We start from the raw sequence: 26,947 nt of genomic DNA on the forward strand, positions 1-26,947 counted from the left end.
TTCTTGGAGAAGGTGGAGACATGGCTGTATCCATGTTTTCTAGCTGGTCCTTGGGCTGTCTCCACCTTCTCCACAAAGCGGGCAGACAGCTGGATTCAACAGCCGATCGTTCTGCTTTGCACAAACCCTAACAAAGCCGCTTCACTCATCATATAGTTTTTATTCACCTTGGATCCATGTCTTAGCAGAATAATAGGAATCTAATGTGGTGATCATCTTTGTGGGGAAACCAACCATAACAGAAAGCATTTCTAACCCTAACAGAAAATCGCAGTAACATCATACCGTCGCTTAGCGGTAAAGCAGAAGATGGTGCTGTCACCCAGTGCTCTACGAGAGAACACCACCTTACCGCTACCGTACATCCAGGACCTCACAGCGGAGATATCACCCACAGCTCTACGAGAGAACACCACCTTACCGCTACCGTACATCCAGGACCTCACAGCGGAGATATCACCCACAGCTCTACAAGAGAACACCACCTTACCGCTACCGTACATCCAGGACCTTATAGTGCAGATATCACCCACAGCTCTACGAGAGAACACCACCTTACCGCTACCGTACATCCAGGACCTCACAGCGGAGATATCACCCACAGCTCTACGAGAGAACACCACCTTACCGCTACCGTACATCCAGGACCTCACAGCGGAGATATCACCCACAGCTCTACAAGAGAACACCACCTTACCGCTACCGTACATCCAGGACCTTATAGTGCAGATATCACCCACAGCTCTACGAGAGAACACCACCTTACCGCTACCGTACATCCAGGACCTCACAGCGGAGATATCACCCACAGCTCTACGAGAGAACACCACCTTACCGCTACCGTACATCCAGGACCTCACAGCGGAGGTATCACCCACAGCTCTACGAGAGAACACCACCTTACCGCTACCGTACATCCAGGACCTCACAGCGGAGATATCACCCACAGCTCTACAAGAGAACACCACCTTACCGCTACCGTACATCCAGGACCTCACAGCGGAGATATCACCCACAGCTCTACAAGAGAACACCACCTTACCGCTACCGTACATCCAGGACCTCACAGCGGAGATATCACCCACAGCTCTACAAGAGAACACCACCTTACCGCTACCGTACATCCGGTACCTTATAGTGCAGATATCACCCACAGCTCTACGAGAGAACACCACCTTACCGCTACCGTACATCCAGGAACTCACAGCGGAGATATCACCCACAGCTCTACGAGAGAACACCACCTTACCGCTACCGTACATCCAGGACCTCACAGCGGAGATATCACCCACAGCTCTACGAGAGAACACCACCTTACCGCTACCGTACATCCAGGACCTCACAGCGGAGATATCACCCACAGCTCTACGAGAGAACACCACCTTACCGCTACCGTACATCCAGGACCTCACAGCGGAGATATCACCCACAGCTCTACAAGAGAACACCACCATACCGCTACTGCACATCCAGGACCTTACAGCGGAGATATTACCCAGCGCTCTATGAGAGAACAAAACCATACGGCCACCATATCATATAATCCTCCCGATCACGAGGCGCAACGTCCTGGCCCATTACCCATTGTTGCCACAATGATGGGTCATGAAGAGCGTCAGAAATTTCGATGTAGAGAATGTGGAATACAGTTCACAAATATTTCTACTCTTTTTACACACAGAAAAATACACTTTAGGGAGAGAGAGAGAAGACAGAAGCCGTCCTCATTCTTACACACTGGGAAAGGCGGTACAGATACATCACATGAGAGAAGACACACAGGACAGAAGCCGTCCTCATCCTCACCCACTGGGAAAGGCGGTACAGATACATCACATGAGAGAAGCCACACAGGACAAAAGCCGTCCTCATCCTCACGCACTGGGAAAGGCGGTACAGATAAATCACATGAGAGAAGCCACACAGGACAAAAGCCGTCCTCATCCTCACGCACTGGGAAAGGCGGTACAGATACATCACATGAGAGAAGCCACACAGGACAAAGGCCGTCCTTATCCTCACGCACTGGAAAAGGCGGGACAGATACATCACATGAGAGAAGCCACACAGGACAAAAGCCGTCCTTATCCTCACGCACTGGGAAAGGCGGTACAGATACATCACATGAGAGAAGACACACAGGACAGAGGCCGTCCTCATCCTTGCACACTGGGAAAGGCGGCACAGATACATCACATAAGAAGAGTCAGGAAGTAGAGAAGCCATATAAATGTTCAGTATGTGGGAAAAGTTTTAAGACTAAAGCATATCTTTTTGTGCATGGGAGAATACACACAGGTGAGAAGCCATATACATGCACAGAATGTGGAAAAGGATTTTCGGCTAAATCAAGCCTTATTATACATTGGAGAACTCACACAGGAGAGAAGCCTTTTGGGTGTTCAGAATGTGAGAAATGCTTTATGGATAGGTCAAGTCTTATCAAACACCAGAGAATTCACACCGGCGAAAAGCCCTATCCATGCTTAGAATGTGGGAAATGCTTTATTACTAAAGGCAAACTTAACGATCATCAAAGAACTCACACAGGGGATAAGCCACATTCCTGTCCAGAGTGTGGGAAACGTTTTATGGGAAGATCGCTTGTTCTTAGACATCAATTCATAGCTCACACAAGGTAGAAGCCATTTCTATGCTCCGTGTGGAAAAAGCTTTACAGATGAGTCACAGAAGAGAAGCCACACGGGAGAAACAAAGCGTTACAGTGAGCCTTTCCTGCCTCTGATCAGTGGGGAAGGAGGGAAGGTGTTGTGCTGATCCCTTCTAAACCAGTGAAGCTGAATGGTCCCCCCGATGCTCGCCTCCTGTAATCATACTCTACCCCACACTGCCGGAGGGACGGGAAGACAATACAATGTTCAATAGAAACAACATAAAGATCATGGAACACTGTAATGTGAAATAAAAATATAAAAAAAAATCACACATCTGCCGGCTGTGGGTCATAATTTGGGTACTGACAGGAAGAAGCCCATTGTGGTGATGATTATTAGAACAATACCCAAGATATTATCACAGACAGTTATTATATTGTTGTTAAAACGGAGTGAGAAACACAGAAGATTGTCGGCAGATAAAGGACGTAGAGATTGTAGGAAAGGAAAGCTTCGCCCTGATTGGGATTTCTGTGTATCCAAGCTGGTGGCATTAGAAGTACCATCTGCCTTCTGTTAAAGAGAACAGAGATTGAGAATTCACTTAAAGGCCTCGCCGTGTCCAGCACAGAGCAGTCAGCTTCCTCTGCTGGGACTCCAGCCTCAAATGCATTGGTTGAGTCTAAGGAGGACAACTCAGGGAGGCCCTTTTCTCTAGAGGATAAAGCAGGTTCATATTCTTTGGTTGGATTTTTAGTTAGTTTCTCATAAGTTTTTTGGTCACTAAGGATTCTTTCTGCCTCCCTTTTGATAATACTCCTTATTCATAAGCACTATACCCCCCCCCCCCCCCGTCCGCCAGTCTGATTGTTAGTTGTTCATTATGTTGAGTTTTTAAAGCCGTTATTTCTTGATTAGTGAGATTGTTATTGCCCCTTTTTATATTAATTTTTTGTAAATCCCTAGTTACCAATTTTTCAAACGTAACAAAGGCCTCTGAGTATTCTATGATTTGTAGAGATAAGCGAACAGAGTTTGGGTTCGAGTTGATCCGAACCTGAACGATCGGCATTTGATTATCGGGGCTGCAGAACTTGGATAAAGCTAATGACTATATCCATGTTTTCCACATAGCCTTAGGGCTTTATCCAAGTTCAGCAGCCACCGCTAATCAAATGCCAAAAGTTCGGCTTCGGATAGACTCCAGCATGCTCCAGGTTCGCTCATCTCTAGTGATTTGGCCTTCAGATTAGTATGTACAAATTGAGTATTTTTTTCTTCTTTAGGTTTATCAGGACAACGATCTATAGTATGTTTTTTTTATAAAAGTATTTTTTCAAGGATAAATTGCGCATGAATTTTTTTAGACCTATATGTGTCAAATTTATTAACGGATAGTGTTTAGCGAGTACTAAAATGCTCGGGTGCTTGTTACTCGAGACGAGTATTTCCCAATACTCGAGTGCTCATTTCGAGTAACAAACCCCATTGAAGTCAATGGGAGACTCAAGCTTTTTTGCAGGAGACTCAAGTTCGGTAGGGAGAAGAAGGTCGTGTGAAAACTTGTCAACCTCAGAAATTGATGGAAACACAACGGAAATGGACAGGAAACAGCAGGGGCAGCATGTATGCATGCCTCTGAGGCTGCCTAATAGCACCATTATGCCTAATTCTGTGCAACAGCCTGGTTAAAACAGAGGTAGGCATAGGGACCACCCAAAAACTCAGCCTGACACAGCATGGCAGTGAGAATACAGGGAACCATTAAAACAGAGGTAGCATATCATGAACCACCCAAAAATTCAGCCTGACACAGCATAGCGCTGAGGACACAGTGAACAAAGTAGAAGCGGTAGCCAGTCAGCCTTCTAAAAATTATACTAGACCTAGCATGGCAGTGAGCACACAGAGAACCATTAAAAGTGAATAAGGAAGCAAGTGAGCCTCCCCAAAATTAAGCCAAACACTGCATGGCATTGAGCACACAGAGAACTCATGGGAGCAGCAGTAGCCAACATGGAGGCCAGGCAGGAGCAACAGTAACCAACATGGAGGCCAGGCAGGAGCAACAGTAACCAACATGGAGGCCAGGCAGGAGCAACAGTAACCAACATGGAGGCCAGACAGGAGCAACAGTAACCAACATGGAGGCCAGGCAGGAGCAACAATAGTTAACATAGAGGCCAGGCAGGATCAGCAGTAGCCAACATGGAGGCAAGGGCAGGCACACCAGTAGTCAGCAGTAGTCAACATGGATGCCAGTTAAGGCCCAGCAGTATCCAACATGGAGGCAAGGGCAGGCACACCAGTAGTCAACATGGATGCCAGTTAAGGCCAAACAATGGCCAACATGGAGGCAAGGGTAGGCACACCAGTAGTCAACATGGATGTCCATTACTGCTCTGGTCAACCCTGCCTTAAAAACGGCTACAACATCGAAAAAAGGTCAAAGGTACTGGTGAAAGAATGGCAGAGGACACCCGTAAGATAAGATGACATCCACAGATAATATGGTTCGAAATGGACAAGACAAGGTAAATTGAATTTGACTGTAGACGTTGGGGTAACATTCCCTGCATCATGTGACTCCCCACTTCCCCCCACCGTTGTTTTGAGTTTGAATTGGACTGTAGCAGTTGGGGTTAATTTAACTGGTTGACTTGCGGAAATGCGCACAGATGGGGTGCACCTTTTGAGCAAATCAGCCACATTGGGGTAAGTTTTAAGGAACCGCAGCAACATTAGGTTGAAGATGTGGGCCAGGCATGGTACATGTGTGAGGCTGCTGAGTTGCAGAGCCGCCACCAGGTTCCGCACCTTGTCACACGCAACAAAGCTCACTGCTAATTACACACGAACCCGGGTGCTGACAGCTGACTGGCTAGGCAAGCTGTCAGTCACCATCAAGGGTACACCTCATGCCTCTCGACCGGGGGTGGTGAGGCCACGGCTAGACCAAAAAAACTAAAATAAAACAGCTGGCTGGTTGGCGGGGGCGCGATCGGCAGGCCCCCGGCAACCAGTCCCGCTCCTCCGCAGGCCACGGAATTTGAACAAATACACTTTCAATCCTTTAAAGAGTCTCTAAGAGACGGCAAGTGCGGTAGCCTGTGTAATAAAAAGACCTGGTCAATCCTGCCTTCTAAAAGGCTACAACATCCAAGGAAGGAAAGAAACTAATGGTTAAAGGCCTGGTCAATCCTGCCTTCAAAACATCTAAAACATCCAAGGAAGGTAGAAGGTGCTGTTCAGCAGTTTGAGCACCGCCTGTTGGCGCTTACCCACGGCAGTGCTGCTGCGCCTAAAACTAAAATAGCCGGATTATGGCTAGATTTAGCCTCACCCCCTCATGCAGTTGTGCGTGATAGGCATCTCTTTGGAGGTAGGGACGAAGAATAACAATACAGTCTTCTTAAGAACCCCCGCAAGTTCACATCCACAGATCATATGGTACGAAATGGACAACACAAGGATGCTAAATTAGGATCCACCATTATCACTGTCTGTTCCTTTGAACAGTGGCGTGTATCTTGGAGATACAATAGATTACCAGACAAACCTGAAAAATTGCGCTTGAATTGAAGTCGATTTGATTTTAAAATTTAAATTGAAGGTTAGAAAATAAAAAAATATAAAGTGGCCATTACCGGCCTTTAGATGAGGCAGGCGTGGAACCTTCCAAAAATTAGGCTTGACACAGTACAGTAAGAGATTAAAAAAAAAAAAAAAAACAGCTTGCTGGTTGGCGGGGGCGCGATCGGCGGGCCCCTGGCAACCAGTCCCTCTCCTCCGCAGACGTAGTGTAACGTCAGCATGGCAGTGAGGACACAGAGAACCATAAAAAGTGAGGTACCAAGTGAGCCTCCCAAAAATTAGGCCTGACACAGCATGGCGGTGAGGACACAGAGTTTCATTAAAGCAGAGTTAGCATTTGGACCAACCCAAAATTTAGCCTGACACAGCATGGCGGTGAGAATACATGGAACCATTCAAACACCGGTAGCATATGGACCACCCAAAAACTTAGCCTGACACCACAGACCCAGACCAAGATGGACAATACAATTATGCAGTTGTTCGTGAGAGGTATATCTTTGGAGGTAGGGACGAAGAATAACAATACAGTCTTCTTAAGAAGATTTTGATTTGAACAAATGAATACACTTTCAATCCTTTAAAGAGTCTCTAAGAGAGGGCAAGTGTCTATTAAAAAGACCTGGTCAATCCTGCCTTCAAAATGGCTACAACATCGAAAAAAGGTAGAAGGTACTGTTGAAAGGACGGCAGAGGACGCCCCTAAGATAAGATGACATCCACAGATAATATGGTTCGAAATGGACAAGACAAGGAAGGTAAATTGAATTTAACTATGAATTTGACTCTAGCAGTTGGGGTAACATTCCCTGCATCATGTGACTCCCCACTTCTCCCCCCACCGTTGTTTTGAGTTTGACATTGTCCTCGACCCTTACCCCTGGGGTTCACTATTTTATGGACACTGCACAGTATGGAACTTAGATAGACCTTGCATATGAAATACAGAAATCAGGAAAAATACTTGTGCTCCCACAAGTTTTGGGGCGCTGTATGGTACAATCTGGTAGTGGCTGGACCTAGATACACGCTGTGATACCCCCTTACAATGAGCAGTGAAGTTCTATGCAGGATGTACTACAAATCCCAGCAATACAGTGTAGTCCCCACGAGTTTTGGGGGGGCTGTTAGGTACAATTTGGCTAGGCCAGCTGTCAGTCACCATCAAGGGTACACCTGATGCCTCTCGACCGGGGGTGGTGAGGCCACGGCTAGACAAAAATAAATAAAACAGCTGGCTGGTTGGCGGGGGCGCGATCGGCGGGCCCCGGGCAACCAGTCCCGCTCCTCCACAGCCGTAGGGCTGTGCGATACAATGGTAGTGGCTGAACCAATACACACTCTGTGACACCCCCTTACAATGAGCAGTGACGCTTTATGCAGGTGTATTACAAATCCCAGCAATAAAGTGTAGTACCCACTAGTTTAGGGGGGGGCTGTACAGTACAATCTGGTAGTGGCTGGACCTATACACACTCTGTGACACCCCATTACAATGAGCAGTGAAGTTCTATCAATAGACAAACAATAACCATCTCCATATATTAGTGACATAGATAAGTTTCACAATAAAAGAAAGTTTTAGTGTTAAATGACAAAAATTCAAGACATAAACATATATAAGTGTATATAAGTATACTAATAGAATCGTTTCTTGTATATACACTTATATATGTTTATGTCTTGAATTTTTGTCATTTAACACACAAAAAATTTCTTTTATTGTGAAACTTATCTATGTCACTAATATATGGAGATGGTTATTGTTTGTCAGTCATGGTTTTCTGTACAAAAAGACAAAGGACCCAGTGGGGTCTGAAACGCGTCGGTGTTATATACATGTCTAATAAAGCATTCAATCTTGTTTGAGCTGGAGAGGATCTTTTCTTCTTTCTTGTATATGAAACCCCGGAGTCCAGGGGAAGTCTCTCCGTGCACAAAACACTTAGGTAATCCAGCCAGGAGAAATGTTTCTTCATTCGTCTGAGTGCTGACCCTATACATGTTTTTTCTTCTCTTCCAGTGAAGTTCTATGCAGGATGTACTACAAATCCCAGCAATACAGTATAGTCCCCACGAGTTTGGGGGGAGGGTAGTACGGTACAATCTGGTATTGGCCGGAACTATACACACACTCTGTGATACCCCCTTACAATGAGCAGTGAAGTTCTATGCAGGTGTACTACAAATCCCAGCAATACAATGTAGTACAGCAGGACCACCAGCCCCAAAATAAAAAAGGAGTACACTGAGCCCTTCTTAGGGGTGTGTATGCAACACCTAATGCCCCCTTTCTGCCAGCAGCCGGTCACCACAGTGTGCTGGTTATATTGCGGTAGCAGCACTACAACTCCCAGCCAGCAGTCTGTAGTAATAGTAATAATAAAAGCTTTGAAGCCCTGAAAAGGTCTGTGTGTTTGTATTGCTAGTATATACCCGGCCTACTGGAAGGCTATATCCTACACTGACACTCTCCCTGACCAGCAGCAGCTCTCTCCCTGATCTCTCACAGCATGCGTCTGAAGCCAGCACTGCCCCCGCCCAGTTTTATATGGCAGGGTCATCTGATCTGGCCAACCAATCGCTGCTATCGACATGTATGGGTCCCACATGATCGCAGGATGTACCAAAGAGTCTCCTGCATGTTTATTGGCTGAGAAATAGCGCCCAAACTTACAGGAAACGGATGATGAGGTTTCCTCGAGTATCGCGAGATGCTCGTCCGAGTAACGAGAACCATGGAGTACCCTAATACTCCATCCAGTACCCTAATACTCCATCGAGTACCAAGCTCGGACCAGCATGCTCGCTCATCACTATTAAGCGATTTACTAGGGGCAAACTTTAAAGTGACCCTGTACTCACAATCTGACCCCCCCCCCCCCCCCCAAACCACTTGTACCTTCGGATAGCTGCTTTTAATGCAAGATCTGTCCTGGGGTCCGTTCGGCAGGTGATGTACTTTTAATCCGGCAGCGCTGTGTCTAACGGCTGGGGCTTACATTTGTATATGCATTAGTCTGGCACCACCTCTCCTTCCTCCCCACTCTCCTCATCATTAGGAATGATCCTGATTTACTGCTGTTTGAGCTTTGCACAGGTGTATTAACGATCCAGCCCATGTTCATTATACACACAGGTGGGGAATAGGAAGCAATCTGCCTGGAGCATTCCTAATGATGAGGAGGGTGGGGAGAAAGGACGGAGAGGTTGTGCCAGCCTAATGCATATACAAATGTAAGCCCTGGCCGTTAGACACAGGGCTGCCGGATTTAAAGTGAATTTTTAGGACAATAACTGCATCCCCTGCTGAACGGAGCCCAGGACAGATCTTGGATTAAAAGCAGCTATCCGAAGGGACAAGTGGTTTGGGGGGTCAGATTGTGGGTACAGAGTCACTTTAAACCTTTCTGCAATAAAGTTTCCTCATTTGGAGTTAAGGTGTAAATACTGATGTTAAAGATCTTTTGTGCAAAGCCTAGATTTCCCCCCTGGTCTATTTTTATATTTTTTATTTTTTGGGCGAGTTTCCCTCCTCTACAGCCCCCTTTGGATTTTCTCTTTTTTCATACCTAAAAAAAAAATATCGTTTGATTGTTTTAAAACATCCAATCCTCCTCTCCAAACCTAGGATAGTATCAGGCGCAGGTCCAAGATAGGCAGTAAAAGTCATGATAAAAAGTTTTTATTTAAAACACAACGCGTTTCGAAGTTGTGCCGACTTCTTTCTGAAGTTTGATTGTTTTGGCAGTTATGGGGAGGGGGGGGTCTCTTTTTATAGTCGGACATGGTTTTCTTTGGTTGTTTAGCTTGTATTGATATTTTTGTTTTCTGACATACTTTTTCTTTTTGTCGTGTTTGTATATTTGTTCATTGTATAGTGATTTCAGGGGACAAAGGAAGAGATTGTGGCTCATGTTCATGTGTATGCCCCTCTTCATCACTTTCCTCAATGATTTCTTCTAGTACTGAGTATTTGTCGTGTCTACATAATTCATCTTGTCTGCATGGTTGTTGCATTGTTTTCCCTTTTGTTTTGATGGACTGTGCTGTCGCATGATTTACCTCCTCCTCTAGAAGTGCTGATTTGGCTTAATGATGATTGAGTCTGTATGTAAATGTGTCTTATCTAATGTATATAGTTGTTCATTCTCATCTTCTGCCAACGATATGTCTTTAGCCAAATGAGGGTCCTGTTCACATTCACATTCCTCAAGGACTTTATCCCTATTGAATTTCCTCTTTTTCTTTTCTACTTTTTCTTCCTCCTTAGTTCTAATTCTATGTCTGATATTACGGACTAGACCTTTGATTTCTTCATGGTCTTTCCATGGTCTTATACTTTCAACTAATTTGTGTATTTCTTTGTTGGTGTGAGATACATTTTGTTACCTTTTCTTAATAATGAATGGCACTGCCTGTTTGGAGAAGTCGTGCATGAGACCATCCCATTCTGCTAATGTGTTGGGATCTCCTATGTCACCTGATGATGTTTCAGATGTGACAAGAGCTTTTGGTATTTTGTCCCAATCTAAATATTTTTTCAGAGATCCTTTTTCCCACAAATCACCCATCTGATAGCATGAGTCTCTCCAACGTTTTTAATGTACTTTTTACTTTGGGAATGATGTCTGAATTGATGGGTTGTGATTTGTGGGGTTTTGGACATTGAAAAAATGTTTGTATATTATATATCCGTTCTTTACGATCATGCCAGAGGTCTGACATATTGGCTGCTGCTATATTGGCTATATACTATATTTGCACATTAAAAATAGCACGTCATAACTCTGAACGGAATGGCAGCACGCCACAGAAAAAGTGATGGAATCTAAAATTGTTTAAACAGATCCATGAAAAACATGGACACAGATGCAAAACAGATGTAAACACGGATGGTTTTGCACGGATCACGGATGTAGCTTGCGGACTACATTCACAGACCAGGAAAAACACTGAACGTGTGAATGCAGCGTTAACGTAAAAGAGCATTTGCAGTGCATAAGAACGCTGGCTCCTGGACTGCAGAGGAGAGGAATAAGCCCGATAAGAAGGGAGTTATTCCAAGGGCCGTCCAAAGGAAATACGACGGAAAATTCCGGAGAGTGGTCACCTCAAATAGATGTTTCCATTGCTAAAGTGTCTAAAAGGGGTTCTCTTCCTTTCGAGGATCTTAGAAAAAAAAAGTATAGTACTGTGTTAGCCAGAAACCCCAGGTGGTGGTACATATTTTTGATCAAAGTATTTTAGGAGTGAGACCTTTACCGGCCAAAAGAAATTATAATTGTGAAAGATGAAGAGTCAGACTAGTTTACAAATGAATATCTTACAGAAACGGCTTAACACTTTAGGGATGTTACAAGCAAGAAAAGAGACATTGGTGTGTGAGTGTGTGTGTGTGTGTGGGGGGGGGGGGGGGTCATACATCCCGGTGCAGGGTTTAGTCCATGTAGTGGGTCATACATCCAGGTGTATTAGTCCATGTAGTGGGTCATACATCCCGGTGTATTAGTCCATGTAGTGGGTCATACATCCAGGTGTATTAGTCCATGTAGTGGGTCATACATCCCGTGTATTAGTCCATGTAGTGGGTCATACATCCCGGTGTATTAGTCCATGTAGTGGGTCATACATCCCGGTGTATTAGTCCATGTAGTGGGTCATACATCCCGTGTATTAGTCCATGTAGTGGGTCATACATCCCGTGTATTAGTCCATGTAGTGGGTCATACATCCCGGTGTATTAGTCCATGTAGTGGGTCATACATCCCGGTGTATTAGTCCATGTAGTGGGTCATACATCCCGTGTATTAGTCCATGTAGTGGGTCATACATCCCAGTGTATTAGTCCATGTAGTGGGTCATACATCCCGGTGTATTAGTCCATGTAGTGTGTCATACATCCCGTGTATTAGTCCATGTAGTAGGTCATACATCCCGGTGTATTAGTCCATGTAGTGGGTCATACATCCCGTGTATTAGTCCATGTAGTGGGTCATACATCCCGTGTATTAGTCCATGTAGTAGGTCATACATCCCGTGTATTAGTCCATGTAGTGGGTCATACATCCCGTGTATTAGTCCATGTAGTGGGTCATACATCCCGGTGTATTAGTCCATGTAGTGGGTCATACATCCCGGTGTATTAGTCCATGTAGTGGGTCATACATCCAGGTGTATTGGTCCATGTAGTGGGTCATACATCCCGGTGTATTAGTCCATGTAGTGGGTCATACATCCCGTGTATTAGTCCATGTTGTGGGTCATACATCCCGTGTATTAGTCCATGTAGTGGGTCATACATCCCGGTGTATTAGTCCATGTAGTGGGTCATACATCCCGTGTATTAGTCCATGTAGTGGGTCATACATCCCGTGTATTAGTCCATGTAGTGGGTCATACATCCCAGTGTATTAGTCCATGTAGTGGGTCATACATCCCGTGTATTAGTCCATGTAGTGGGTCATACATCCCGTGTATTAGTCCATGTAGTGGGTCATACATCCCGTGTATTAGTCCATGTAGTGGGTCATACATCCCGGTGTATTAGTCCATGTAGTGGGTCATACATCCCGTGTATTAGTCCATGTAGTGGGTCATACATCCCGTGTATTAGTCCATGTAGTGGGTCATACATCCCTGTGTATTAGTCCATGTAGTGGGTCATACATCCAGGTGTATTAGTCCATGTAGTGGGTCATACATCCCGGTGTATTAGTCCATGTAGTGGGTCATATATCCCGGTGTATTAGTCCATGTAGTGGGTCATACATCCTGTGTATTAGTCCATGTAGTGGGTCATACATCCCGGTGTATTAGTCCATGTAGTGGGTCATACATCCCGTGTATTAGTCCATGTAGTGGGTCATACATCCCGGTGTATTAGTCCATGTAGTGGGTCATACATCCCATGTATTAGTCCATGTAGTGGGTCATACATCCCGGTGTATTAGTCCATGTAGTGGGTCATACATCCCGTGTATTAGTCCATGTAGTGGGTCATACATCCCGTGTATTAGTCCATGTAGTGGGTCATACATCCCGTGTATTAGTCCATGTAGTGGGTCATACATCCCGGTGTATTAGTCCATGTAGTGGGTCATACATCCCGGTGTATTAGTCCATGTAGTGGGTCATACATCCCGTGTATTAGTCCATGTAGTGGGTCATACATCCCGGTGTATTAGTCCATGTAGTGGGTCATACATCCCATGTATTAGTCCATGTAGTGGGTCATACATCCCGGTGTATTAGTCCATGTAGTGGGTCATACATCCCGTGTATTAGTCCATGTAGTGGGTCATACATCCCGGTGTATTAGTCCACGTAGTGGGTCATACATCCAGGTGTATTAGTCCATGTAGTGGGTCATACATCCCGGTGTATTAGTCCATGTAGTGGGTCATACATCCCGTGTATTAGTCCATGTAGTGGGTCATACATCCCGTGTATTAGTCCATGTAGTGGGTCATACATCCAGGTGTATTAGTCCATGTAGTGGGTCATACATCCCGTGTATTAGTCCATGTAGTGGGTCATACATCCCGGTGTATTAGTCCATGTAGTGGGTCATACATCCCGGTGTATTAGTCCATGTAGTGGGTCATACATCCCGGTGTATTAGTCCATGTAGTGGGTCATACATCCCGGTGTATTAGTCCATGTAGTGGGTCATACATCCCGGTGTATTAGTCCATGTAGTGGGTCATACATCCCGGTGTATTAGTCCATGTAGTGGGTCATACATCCCGGTGTATTAGTCCATGTAGTGGGTCATACATCCAGGTGTATTAGTCCATGTAGTGGGTCATACATCCCGGTGTATTAGTCCATGTAGTGGGTCATACATCCCGGTGTATTAGTCCATGTAGTGGGTCATACATCCCGGTGTATTAGTCCATGTAGTGGGTCATACATCCCGGTGTATTAGTCCATGTAGTGGGTCATACATCCCGTGTATTAGTCCATGTAGTGGGTCATACATCCCGGTGTATTAGTCCATGTAGTGGGTCATACATCCAGGTGTATTGGTCCATGTAGTGGGTCATACATCCCGGTGTATTAGTCCATGTAGTGGGTCATACATCCCGTGTATTAGTCCATGTTGTGGGTCATACATCCCGTGTATTAGTCCATGTAGTGGGTCATACATCCCGGTGTATTAGTCCATGTAGTGGGTCATACATCCCGTGTATTAGTCCATGTAGTGGGTCATACATCCCGTGTATTAGTCCATGTGGTGGGTCATACATCCCAGTGTATTAGTCCATGTAGTGGGTCATACATCCCGTGTATTAGTCCATGTAGTGGGTCATACATCCCGTGTATTAGTCCATGTAGTGGGTCATACATCCCGTGTATTAGTCCATGTAGTGGGTCATACATCCCGGTGTATTAGTCCATGTAGTGGGTCATACATCCCGTGTATTAGTCCATGTAGTGGGTCATACATCCCGTGTATTAGTCCATGTAGTGGGTCATACATCCCAGTGTATTAGTCCATGTAGTGGGTCATACATCCCTGTGTATTAGTCCATGTAGTGGGTCATACATCCAGGTGTATTAGTCCATGTAGTGGGTCATACATCCCGGTGTATTAGTCCATGTAGTGGGTCATATATCCCGGTGTATTAGTCCATGTAGTGGGTCATACATCCCATGTATTAGTCCATGTAGTGGGTCATACATCCCGGTGTATTAGTCCATGTAGTGGGTCATACATCCCGGTGTATTAGTCCATGTAGTGGGTCATACATCCCGTGTATTAGTCCATGTAGTGGGTCATACATCCCGGTGTATTAGTCCACGTAGTGGGTCATACATCCAGGTGTATTAGTCCACGTAGTGGGTCATACATCCCGGTGTATTAGTCCATGTAGTGGGTCATACATCCCGTGTATTAGTCCATGTAGTGGGTCATACATCCCGTGTATTAGTCCATGTAGTGGGTCATACATCCAGGTGTATTAGTCCATGTAGTGGGTCATACATCCCGTGTATTAGTCCATGTAGTGGGTCATACATCCCGGTGTATTAGTCCATGTAGTGGGTCATACATCCCGGTGTATTAGTCCATGTAGTGGGTCATACATCCCGGTGTATTAGTCCATGTAGTGGGTCATACATCCCGGTGTATTAGTCCATGTAGTGGGTCATACATCCCGGTGTATTAGTCCATGTAGTGGGTCATACATCCAGGTGTATTAGTCCATGTAGTGGGTCATACATCCCGGTGTATTAGTCCATGTAGTGGGTCATACATCCCGGTGTATTAGTCCATGTAGTGGGTCATACATCCCGGTGTATTAGTCCATGTAGTGGGTCATACATCCCGGTGTATTAGTCCATGTAGTGGGTCATACATCCAGGTGTATTAGTCCATGTAGTGGGTCATACATCCCGGTGTATTAGTCCAGTGGGTCATACATCCCAGTGTATTAGTCCATGTAGTGGGTCATACATCCCGGTGTATTAGTCCATGTAGTGGGTCATACATCCCGTGTATTAGTCCATGTAGTGGGTCATACATCCTGTGTATTAGTCCATGTAGTGGGTCATACATCCCGGTGTATTAGTCCATGTAGTGGGTCATACATCCCGTGTATTAGTCCATGTAGTGGGTCATACATCCCATGTATTAGTCCATGTAGTGGGTCATACATCCCGTGTATTAGTCCATGTAGTGGGTCATACATCCCGGTGTATTAGTCCATGTAGTGGGTCATACATCCAGGTGTATTAGTCCATGTAGTGGGTCATACATCCCGGTGTATTAGTCCATGTAGTGGGTCATACATCCCGTGTATTAGTCCATGTAGTGGGTCATACATCCCGTGTATTAGTCCATGTAGTGGGTCATACATCCAGGTGTATTAGTCCATGTAGTGGGTCATACATCCCGTGTATTAGTCCATGTAGTGGGTCATACATCCCGTGTATTAGTCCATGTAGTGGGTCATACATCCCGGTGTATTAGTCCATGTAGTGGGTCATACATCCCGGTGTATTAGTCCATGTAGTGGGTCATACATCCCGGTGTATTAGTCCATGTAGTGGGTCATACATCCCGGTGTATTAGTCCATGTAGTGGGTCATACATCCAGGTGTATTAGTCCATGTAGTGGGTCATACATCCCGGTGTATTAGTCCATGTAGTGGGTCATACATCCCGGTGTATTAGTCCATGTAGTGGGTCATACATCCCCGTGTATTAGTCCATGTAGTGGGTCATACATCCCGGTGTATTAGTCCATGTAGTGGGTCATACATCCAGGTGTATTAGTCCATGTAGTGGGTCATACATCCCGGTGTATTAGTCCATGTAGTGGGTCATACGTCCCGGTGTATTAGTCCATGTAGTAGGTCATACATCCCGTGTATTAGTCCATGTAGTGGGTCATACATCCAGGTGTATTAGTCCATGTAGTGGGTCATACATCCCGGTGTATTAGTCCATGTAGTGGGTCATACATCCCGTGTATTAGTCCATGTAGTGGGTCATACATCCCGTGTATTAGTCCATGTAGTGGGTCATACATCCCGTGTATTAGTCCATGTAGTGGGTCATACATCCCGGTGTATTAGTCCATGTAGTGGGTCATACATCCCGTGTATTAGTCCATGTAGTGGGTCATACATCCCGTGTATTAGTCCATGTAGTGGGTCATACATCCCAGTGTATTAGTCCATGTAGTGGGTCATACATCCCGTTTATTAGTCCATGTAGTGGGTCATACATCCCGGTGTATTAGTCCATGTAGTGGGTCATACATCCCGTGTATTAGTCCATGTAGTGGGTCATACATCCCGTGTATTAGTCCATGTAGTGGGTCATACATCCCGTGTATTAGTCCATGTAGTGGGTCATACATCCCGGTGTATTAGTCCATGTAGTGGGTCATACATCCCGTGTATTAGTCCATGTAGTGGGTCATACATCCCGTGTATTAGTCCATGTAGTGGGTCATACATCCCGGTGTATTAGTCCATGTAGTGGGTCATACATCCCGTGTATTAGTCCATGTAGTGGGTCATACATCCCGTGTATTAGTCCATGTAGTGGGTCATACATCCCGTGTATTAGTCCATGTAGTGGGTCATACATCCTGGTGTATTAGTCCATGTAGTGGGTCATACATCCCGGTGTATTAGTCCATGTAGTGGGTCATACATCCCGGTGTATTAGTCCATGTAGTGGGTCATACATCCCGTGTATTAGTCCATGTAGTGGGTCATGCGTCCTGGTGTATTAGTCCATGTAGTGGGTCATACATCCCGGTGTATTAGTCCATGTAGTGGGTCATACATCCCCGTGTATTAGTCCATGTAGTGGGTCATACATCCAGGTGTATTGGTCCATGTAGTGGGTCATACATCCCGGTGTATTAGTCCATGTAGTGGGTCATACATCCCATGTATTAGTCCATGTAGTAGGTCATACATCCCGGTGTATTAGTCCATGTAGTGGGTCATACATCCCGGTGTATTAGTCCATGTAGTGGGTCATACATCCCGGTGTATTAGTCCATGTAGTGGGTCATACATCCCGGTGTATTAGTCCATGTAGTGGGTCATACATCCCTGTGTATTAGTCCATGTAGTGGGTCATACATCCCTGTGTATTAGTCCATGTAGTGGGTCATACATCCCTGTGTATTAGTCCATGTAGTGGGTCATACATCCCGGTGTATTAGTCCATGTAGTGGGTCATACATCCCTGTGTATTAGTCCATGTAGTGGGTCATACATCCCAGTGTATTAGTCCATGTAGTGGGTCATACATCCCGTGTATTAGTCCATGTAGTGGGTCATACATCCAGGTGTATTAGTCCATGTAGTGGGTCATACATCCCGGTGTATTAGTCCATGTAGTGGGTCATACATCCCGGTGTATTAGTCCATGTAGTGGGTCATACGTCCCGGTGTATTAGTCCATGTAGTGGGTCATACATCCCGTGTATTAGTCCATGTAGTGGGTCATACATCCCGGTGTATTAGTCCATGTAGTGGGTCATACATCCTGGTGTATTAGTCCATGTAGTGGGTCATACATCCCGGTGTATTAGTCCATGTAGTGGGTCATACATCCCGTGTATTAGTCCATGTAGTGGGTCATACATCCCGTGTATTAGTCCATGTAGTGGGTCATACATCCCGTGTATTAGTCCATGTAGTGGGTCATACATCCCGGTGTATTAGTCCATGTAGTGGGTCATACATCCCGTGTATTAGTCCATGTAGTGGGTCATACATCCTGGTGTATTAGTCCATGTAGTGGGTCATACATCCCGGTGTATTAGTCCATGTAGTGGGTCATACATCCCGGTGTATTAGTCCATGTAGTGGGTCATACATCCCGTGTATTAGTCCATGTAGTGGGTCATACGTCCCGGTGTATTAGTCCATGTAGTGGGTCATACATCCCGTGTATTAGTCCATGTAGTGGGTCATACATCCCATGTATTAGTCCATGTAGTGGGTCATACATCCCGGTGTATTAGTCCATGTAGTGGGTCATACATCCCGGTGCCAGGTTTAGTCCATGTGTTGATGACTGGAAGATTTTCATAACTGTGAATTCCCACACGTTCCTCTCTCTGTCACTCTGGAAGGGACCTTTGAGTACCATGCCCGGTCCTGATGTGGCCAATAGGGGTGTTGAGACTTCTTTTTATTGTGTGTCTTTGTAAGTTCATTCTAATCTGTCATTTCAGTTTTATTTCCCCAATGTAAATCCCTGTGGGGCATCGTGTGCACTTTAATGTGGTCTATATGATAAAGGATGTACATGATAAAGCATCAGTGATTGTATAGTTCCTCTGTGTGTTAGGGATTGTGCTTGTTTGTATTATGTGGGGACACATGCGGCAGCAGAGCGAGTTGCCGGTCTCTGGTGTTGCAGGGGGAGGTGCTAGTTTCTGATGTGGCTGGGGGAGGTGCCAGTCTCTGGTGTGGTTGGGGGAGGTGCCAATCTCTGGTGTGGCTGGGGGAGGTGCCAATCTCTGGTGTGATTTGGGGAGGTGCCAGTCTCTGGTTAGACAAGAAGAGGTGCCAGTCTCTGGTGTGGCTGGGGGAAGTTCCAGTCTCTGGTGTGGCTGGGAGAGGTGCCAGTCTCTGGTTTGGCAGGGGGAGGTGCCAGTCTCTGGTTTGGCAGGGGGAGGTGCTAGTCTGGTGTGGCAGGGGGAGGTGCCAGTCTCTGGTTTGGCAGGGGGAGGTGCCAGTCTGGTGTGGCAGGGGGAGGTGCCAGTCTGGTGTGGCAGGGGGAGGTGCCAGTCTGGTGTGGCAGGGGGAGGTGCCAGTCTGGTGTAGCAGGGGGAGGTGCCAGTCTGGTGTGGCAGGGGGAGGTGCCAGTCTGGTGTGGCTGGGGGAGGTGCCAGTCTGGTGTGGCAGGGGGAGGTGCCAGTCTGGTGTGGCAGGGGGAGGTGCCAGTCTCTGGTTTGGCAGGGGGAGGTGCCAGTCTGGTGTGGCTGGGGGAGGTGCCAGTCTGGTGTGGCAGGGGGAGGTGCCAGTCTGGTGTGGCTGGGGGAGGTGCCAGTCTGGTGTGGCAGGGGGAGGTGCCAGTCTCTGGTGTGTTCCTGGTGTGATGTTGTCAGGTCGCTGTTTGTATGAAAGAATATGTAACTCTGGGAACATCTTCTTTAGTCTGTTGTCCCTCTGGAATATCGGCTGTAGTTCTGCAGCAATCTTTTTTTCCCCGGCTGTTCCCCTTCTTTTGCTTATATTCCAGGAGGCTTTGTCTTGGAATTCCGGTGGCTCTGCAGATCTGTTCATCGATAACCAATGGATGGTAGCCTTGTTTTAATACTTTCTCCCTTAAAGATAATAGTTGTTCTCTATCTTTATCATCAGAACAAATTCTGATAGCTTAGCTATAGATGATAGACTACTTTGTGTGATTTAGATGAAAGCTGTTCCATTGTAGGTATGCTGGGTGGCCTGTAGGTTTCCTGTAGATCGAGGTTTGTATGGTGTTGCTCTTTACAGATATAGTTGTGTTCGGGAAATGGATTTTGAGTAGCTGAGTGAGTTTAATTGTGGGATGGAATTTCTTCTACTAGTTTTTATGGAAAGTCCAAATTGTGAGTCGCTCTATGTACTGGAAATATGCTAGAGGTTTGATCATACAAGTCATCAGGAACTCCTCTTCCAGTTTGGCCATAAAGAGATTAGCATATTGGGGAGACATTTTGCTCCCTATAGCACTCCCCATACACTGCAGATGTCTTCCCCAAAACAAAAATAGTTAATGGTTTTGCACAAACTTGATGAGTTGTGTTGTTGCTTCCATGGCTTTGTCGTGTTTTTGATGGAAGTGTTGGCAGGCAGCAATGCGATCCTCACGGGAATGTTTGAGTAGAGAGAATGTCGGTGGTGTCCTGGACATAACTGGGTGTTTTGAGGATCTTGGCACATTTAAAGATCCTATGGGCAAGAAGGCAGAGGGCTTTCTTAAAAAGTCATGGGAAGCAATGACTAGTACGTTTAAACCTAACATAGCAGGTAGTTGTGTCGCTCGCTTTATGTTAGTCTGGGTCTCACAGTTAGAGGAAGGGCTACAGTCTAAAGAATCTTTCGGCCTCTATTCCCCTTCTTAAGAAATTGTCATCTTTCTTGGCAGATTCCTTAGCAGGCTCCCTTACATTTGCGGCCAGATAAGCAGATTTATCTAACTCCGCTGGAAGGGCTATCTGGTTAACAAATTGGTTGGGAGATGCTGAGTTAAAGGCTAGGCTTTGCGACATCCAATGGATGGAATTTTCCTGTCTGGGCCAGTCCTTAGAGAGAGCGTGGGACAAGAAAAATGGATTCTCCATTACCTTCCAAATAAACAGTTTTGGTCCTTTCATGGACAAGGAAAGAAGAGGTTTCAGCAAAAGCTATCTGAAAGGGGAAGAGGTAGAGGCACAAATAAGTCTTGTGGTTTCCTCTTCTCCCAAAAGACAGACACTAAGAAATACCCAGTGATGCCAGATTGTGAGTGGGGGGGGGGGGGGGGGGGGGGGGGGGGGGGGGGGCACAGACTACGCCATTTCTTTCCAGAATGGGAAAGAATTTTAAGAGGAAGGAAGTTCATGGGTGTTGGATTGTATCTGTTAGGCTGGGTTCACAAACAGTATTTTTGCTCAGTATTTTGGTCCTCATATTGCCACCAAAACCAGGAGTGGATTGAAAATAATACTGTGTGTGAACCCAGCCTAACAGATACAATCCAACACCCATAAACTCCCTTCCTATGTTCACACAATGTTGAAATTTAGTGGATGGCCGTCATTTTATGTCAAGTAATGGCTGTTATTTCATAAAAACAGCCAATGTTTTAAATAACGCCAATTATTTGCCATTAAATGATGGCCATGCATTAAATTTCAACAGTGTGTGAACATAGCCTATCTGTGTTTTTAATCCACTCCTGGTTTGGGTTGCAATATGAGGACCAAAATACTGAGCAAAAATACTGTGTATGAACATAGCCTCATGGCGTTTGTCTAGAATCTTCTGCTCTACTTCCCACTTGCTTCCTCGTAACAAAAAGTCACTTGGAGGAAAGAGGTCAGGTAGCATTTGTGCAAGAAGTATTACCGTCACTGATGCTTTGGGATGTAGTAAGACCAGTACCAGAGAACATTGAGGCCAGGGTTTTTTATTTAACCCTATTTCTAGAATAGAAACTAGATTGTTCTTTCTGGGTCATAATAAACAAACAAAAAAAACCCTTTACTGTAAATCTACTGTCAGGGAGTTGTTTTTTGGCATCCATAGATCTCAAAGACGCTTATCTACTTGTACCCAACAATACAGACTTTAAAAAATACCTCCGGATTGCCATCTACATCTATAACCCATCTGCGGTTTAGGGCCCTACCTTTCAGGATCCCCAGTAATCCTTATGCATTCACCAAATTGGCAGAAATAAAGACCCACAAAAGGGAGGGGACAGGACTGTTTGTACCATACCTGGGCAATTTCCTCCTGGTTGGAGACTCTGTAGAGGAATTACAAAAATCCATGTGCAGAACTTCAAGAATGCTAGAGAAATTGGACTGGATTTTAAATCGGGAAAAATCCTCTCTCCTGCCTACAAAGGAAAAGGTTTCTGGGCATAATTCCAGACTCTGTGGTCTAGAGGTTCTTTCCTCCAGAAGACATAATTCTAAAGATCCAGTCCCAAATATATTCCCTCATTCAGAATCCAGGAGTCACCATCAGGAGGGATGTCTTTTCTGGGTCTTTTCACCACCTCTGTCCCAGCCGTTCCCTGGACTCAGATTCACGCTAGGCCCTTACAGCCAGAACTCCTTAGTGCATGGGATCAGTGCCCACGGGGCTTGGATAGAAAAACTGTCCTCTCTCCAGGAGTAATAGTCTTTCTTGATTACAAACGGAACATCTCACAGGGGATGAAAGTTGGTTTGTAAGATCTCCTAAAGTTATTACCACTCATACTAGCCTCTGGGACTGGGGGGAACATATTGGTTCTGGGTTTTAGGATAGATCATCTAACTTCAGGGGGCTGGCAGTGGTCCGACAGGCTCTTGGGGCATTACGACTGATAACTCCACGGCAGTTGCTCTCATTATCAGGCAGGGCACCACAAAATTTGTTACTTTAATGAACCTGTCTCTTGAAATGTTCTCGTTTGCAGAAGAAAGCCTACTCAATCTGTCAACTTTTCACCTCAAGGGGTCCCTAAACATCACAGACTACTTCTAAGTCATCATCAGCTTCACCAAGGGGAATGACGCCTGAGCCCATTCTGTCAGAGGTGGACCTGTGTGCAACAACAGAGAACATGCAGGTGAGGCAGTTTATCTCCCTCTTCCCGGCATATGATCCTCCGTCAGTGGATTCTCTGGCTCATAGGTGGTCCTGGGACATGGCGTACGCTTTCCCTCCTTTTGCCCTAATTCCCAGGGTAATAAGAAAGGTAAAGCAGGAGAAGGCCACATAAGCCTCCTTTTGGCCTAGAAGAGCTTGGTTCTTCTGGGTCAGCTGACCATGTAAACAGTGTCCCAAAAATGTAGATGGTTCCACAGGTTAAGGAGCACTAGTAGACTCGTAGTCCTGGTAAATCCTATCACAATGTGAAAGTAGTCCACAGCTCCAAGATCCATAAAAAATTCTTACACAAACGGCAATAAAATCACTCCAATGCATTTCAAGATCTAGGTCAAGGGTCTCATGACAAAGTCAGTGGGGGATTCCATGGGCGCTGCCAGATCAAGCAGATCTCCCATCCCTGGGCCCAGTGTTGAACCCTTATGTCCAGCAATTACATCTGACTGCTTGGCTTTTCAAAGGTTAATTCTTAAGAGTAAAGGCCTGTTGGATGCCAGAATTACAGAAGAGTAGGAAGCCTGTAATTTTGAGTATCTACTCAAGAATCTGGCGCACTTCTCTGTACTCCTGTAATGTAGAAAAAAAATCACCACTACTTCCACCTCCCTATTTCTGCTGCATATTTACCCGTAGCCGACCTCTGGTTCCACCATGGCGTCATCTTGTTCCGTGCATGTACTGTTGCTGACAAGGGCTGAGTTGCCTGTTCGCACCTGCACTGCTAAGCGCTCCTGATAACGGTGATTGCAGATGTGCTGTAGGCCGTAGGAGTAGCGCACACACGTTGCGTAGAATTAGTAGAATTGTCTTAGACGTCCCCGGCAACAATCAGATTCTACCTTTCATTCCTCACTGATTCTTTGAAAAATCAAAAGGTGGAATCTGATTGGTTGCCGGGACCAACTAAGACAATTTTACTTTAGACCAGTTTGATAAATCTCCCTTAGATCTTCACAAAAGCAACTCAGAGTAATTTATGCAAATCCATGTAATATCCTGCACACCCCAATATGTATTTTAATGTGCGTTGTGATAGTAATGCTAATAGCAAGATATGGGTTTCTATAGTCAGTCTCTCCTATTTATGGCTTCTAATGAGCCCCCATTCTACACTAGAGCTGTGTATGTATATCTTGCTAAGGATCCCACTTATGTAGCGGAGGCGAGGTACCGGATCCCCCTTCTCTGGCAGAGGTGAGGCCCTGGATCCCCCTTCTCTGGCGGAGGGGAGGCACCGAATCCCCCTTCTGGATCCCCCTTCTCTGGCGGAGGCGAGGCAACTGATCCTCCTGGGTCCCCCTTCTCTGGCGGAGGCAAGGCACCGAATCCCCCTTCTCTGGCAGAGGTGAGGCCTTGGATCCCCCTTCTCTGGCGGAGGCAAGGCAGTGGATCCCCCTTCTCTGGCAAAGGCGAGGCAACAGATCTCGCTCCTCTAGCGAAGGCGAGGCACTGGATCCCCCTTTTCTATCGGAGGCAAAGCACGGGATCCCCCTTCTCTGGCTGAGGCGAGGCACTGGATCCCTCTTCTCTGGCTGAGGCGAGGCACTGGATCCCTCTTCTCTGGCTGAGGCGAGGCACCGGATCCCTCTTCTCTGGCATAGGCGAGGCACCGGATCTCTCTTCTCTGGCTGAGGCGAGGCAACGGATCCCTCTTCTCTGGCTGAGACGAGGCACCGGATCCCTCTTCTCTGGCATAGGCGTAGCACCGGATCCCCCTTCTCTGGCAGAGGCGAGGCACCGGATCCCCCTTCTCTGGCGGAGGCGAGGCACCGAATCCCCCTTCTCTGGCGGAGGCGAGGCACCGGATCCCTCTTCTCTGGCATAGGCGAGGCACCGGATCCCTCTTCTCTGGCTGAGGCGAGGCAACGGATCCCTCTTCTCTGGCTGAGACGAGGCACCGGATCCCTCTTCTCTGGCATAGGCGTGGCACCAGATCCCCCTTCTCTGGCAGAGGCGAGGCACCGGATCCCCTTTCTCTGGCGGAGGCGAGGCACCGAATCCCCCTTCTCTGGCGGAGGCAAGGCACCGGATCCATCTTCTCTGGCATAGGCGTGGCACCGGATCCCCCTTCTCTGGCGGAGGCGTGGCACCGGATCCATCTTCTCTGGCATAGGCGTGGCACCGGATCCCCCTTCTCTGGTGGAGGCGAGGCATCGGATCCCCCTTCTCTGGCAGAGGCACTGTATCAAGACATTGACATTTACATTGAAAACAGGGAGGATGGAGATTATGATGAATAAATGAAGATATATCTTGTCACAGGCCGACTGCTTATAACTGTCTCCCTTCCTGAGGTAAATATGGCCACAGAAGTTATAGAGGGGGCTGCACCCAGGGGCGCCGCAATGATGAGGCGACCTGAATCGTCTGCCTCAGGCGGCGCCACCAGCTATCTTCATGGGGGCGGCATTCAGTGGCAGATTATAATATGAGCGGTTCGGGCGGCCGCACACATTATAATCCGCCACTGACTGTACCCAGGGCCGCTTTAACCAGAGGGCACATGGTGCACGTGCACCGGGCCCACTGGTTAAAGGGGCCCCCCCGAGCAGGCCGGCCGTTGCTATGTGCGACCAGTGCGGTCGCACAGGGCTCCGGCCACCAGCCTGTCAGGGGGGAGCGCCATGGATGGGTAATCTACTTACCCCTCCATGGCGCCCCCTGCAGGGCCCCCCCGTCCGCCGCTGCCCCCGTCCGCTGCTGCTGCGGCGCTGAAGCGCTGCAGCAGCAGCGACACTGACAGAGAGAGAGCTATTGGCTCCCTCCCTGTCAGTCACTCACTCTTGTGGCCGCACTTCCTGCGGTCACAAGAGGCTGCACTCTCCCTCTAGCGCCCGACGTCACTGGAGCGTCGGCGCGAGGGTAAGGGGAGTGCAGCCTCTTGTGACCGCAGGAAGTGCGGCCACAGGAGGGAAGAGAAGAGGAACGCGTAGACCTAGGTGAGTAACAGTGTTTGTTTTTTTCAATGTTATATGGGAGGGGGAGCTATATACTATTGGGGAGCACAGGGGGCTATATACTATGGGGGGGCACAGGGGGCTATATACTATGGGGGAGAACGGGGGCTATATACTATTGGGGAGCACAGGGGGCTATATACTATGGGGGAGAACGGGGGCTATATACTATTGGGGAGCACAGGGGGCTATATACTATGGGGGAGCACAGGGGGCTATATACTATGGGGGAGCACAGGGGAGCTATATACTATGGGGGAGCACAGGGGGCTATACACTATGGGGGAGCACAGGGGAGCTATATACTATTGGGGAGCACAGGGGAGCTATATACTATTGGGAAGCACAGGGGGCTATATACTATTGGGGAGCACAGGGGAGTTATATACTATTGGGGAGCACAGGGGAGCTATATACTATTGGGAAGCACAGGGGGCTATACACTATGGGGGAGCACAGGGGAGCTATATACTATTGGGGAGCACAGGGGAGCTATATACTATTAGGAAGCACAGGGGGCTATATACTATTGGGGAGCACAGGGGAGCTATATACTATGGGGGAGCACAGGGGAGCTATATACTTTGGGGGAGCACAGGGGGCTATATACTATGGGGGAGCACAGGGGAGCTATATACTATGGGGGAGCACAGGGGAGCTATATACTATGGGGAGCACAGGGGGCTATATACTACTGGGGAGCACAGGGGGCTATATACTATGGGGGAGCACAGGGGGCTATATACTATGGGGGAGCACAGGGGGTTATATACTATTGGGGAGCACAGGTTAGCTATATACTATTGGGGAGCACAGGGGCTATATACTATTGGGGAGCACAGGGGAGCTATATACTATTGGGGAGCACAGGGGTCTATATACTATTGGGGAGCACAGGGGTCTATATACTATGGGGGAGAGCACAGGGGGCTATATATTATGGAG

The 26,947-nt window shown here is 46.9% G+C and overlaps 1 protein-coding gene across 4 annotated transcripts in view; it reads left to right on the forward strand.

The window, feature by feature from the left end:
- Positions 1 to 3,421, forward strand: part of LOC138794568 (zinc finger protein 45-like) — a 25,177-nt gene extending 21,756 nt beyond the window's left edge. The window contains exons 5-6 of one of the 4 annotated variants that reach the window (XM_069973317.1): positions 265 to 692; positions 762 to 3,421. In XM_069973317.1, coding sequence (XP_069829418.1) covers positions 265 to 692; positions 762 to 2,642 — 2,309 coding nt within the window. In that variant the 3' untranslated portion in view covers positions 2,643 to 3,421. Of the gene's footprint in view, positions 1 to 264 lie in introns of all 4 variants that reach the window. The other 3 variants (XM_069973316.1, XM_069973318.1, XM_069973315.1) reach the window with 3 other exon arrangements.
- Positions 3,422 to 26,947: the final 23,526 nt, after the last annotated feature.

The sequence above is a fragment of the Dendropsophus ebraccatus genome, chromosome 6 (genome assembly GCF_027789765.1).
Source record: "Dendropsophus ebraccatus isolate aDenEbr1 chromosome 6, aDenEbr1.pat, whole genome shotgun sequence".
NCBI classification, from domain to species: Eukaryota; Metazoa; Chordata; class Amphibia; order Anura; family Hylidae; genus Dendropsophus; species Dendropsophus ebraccatus.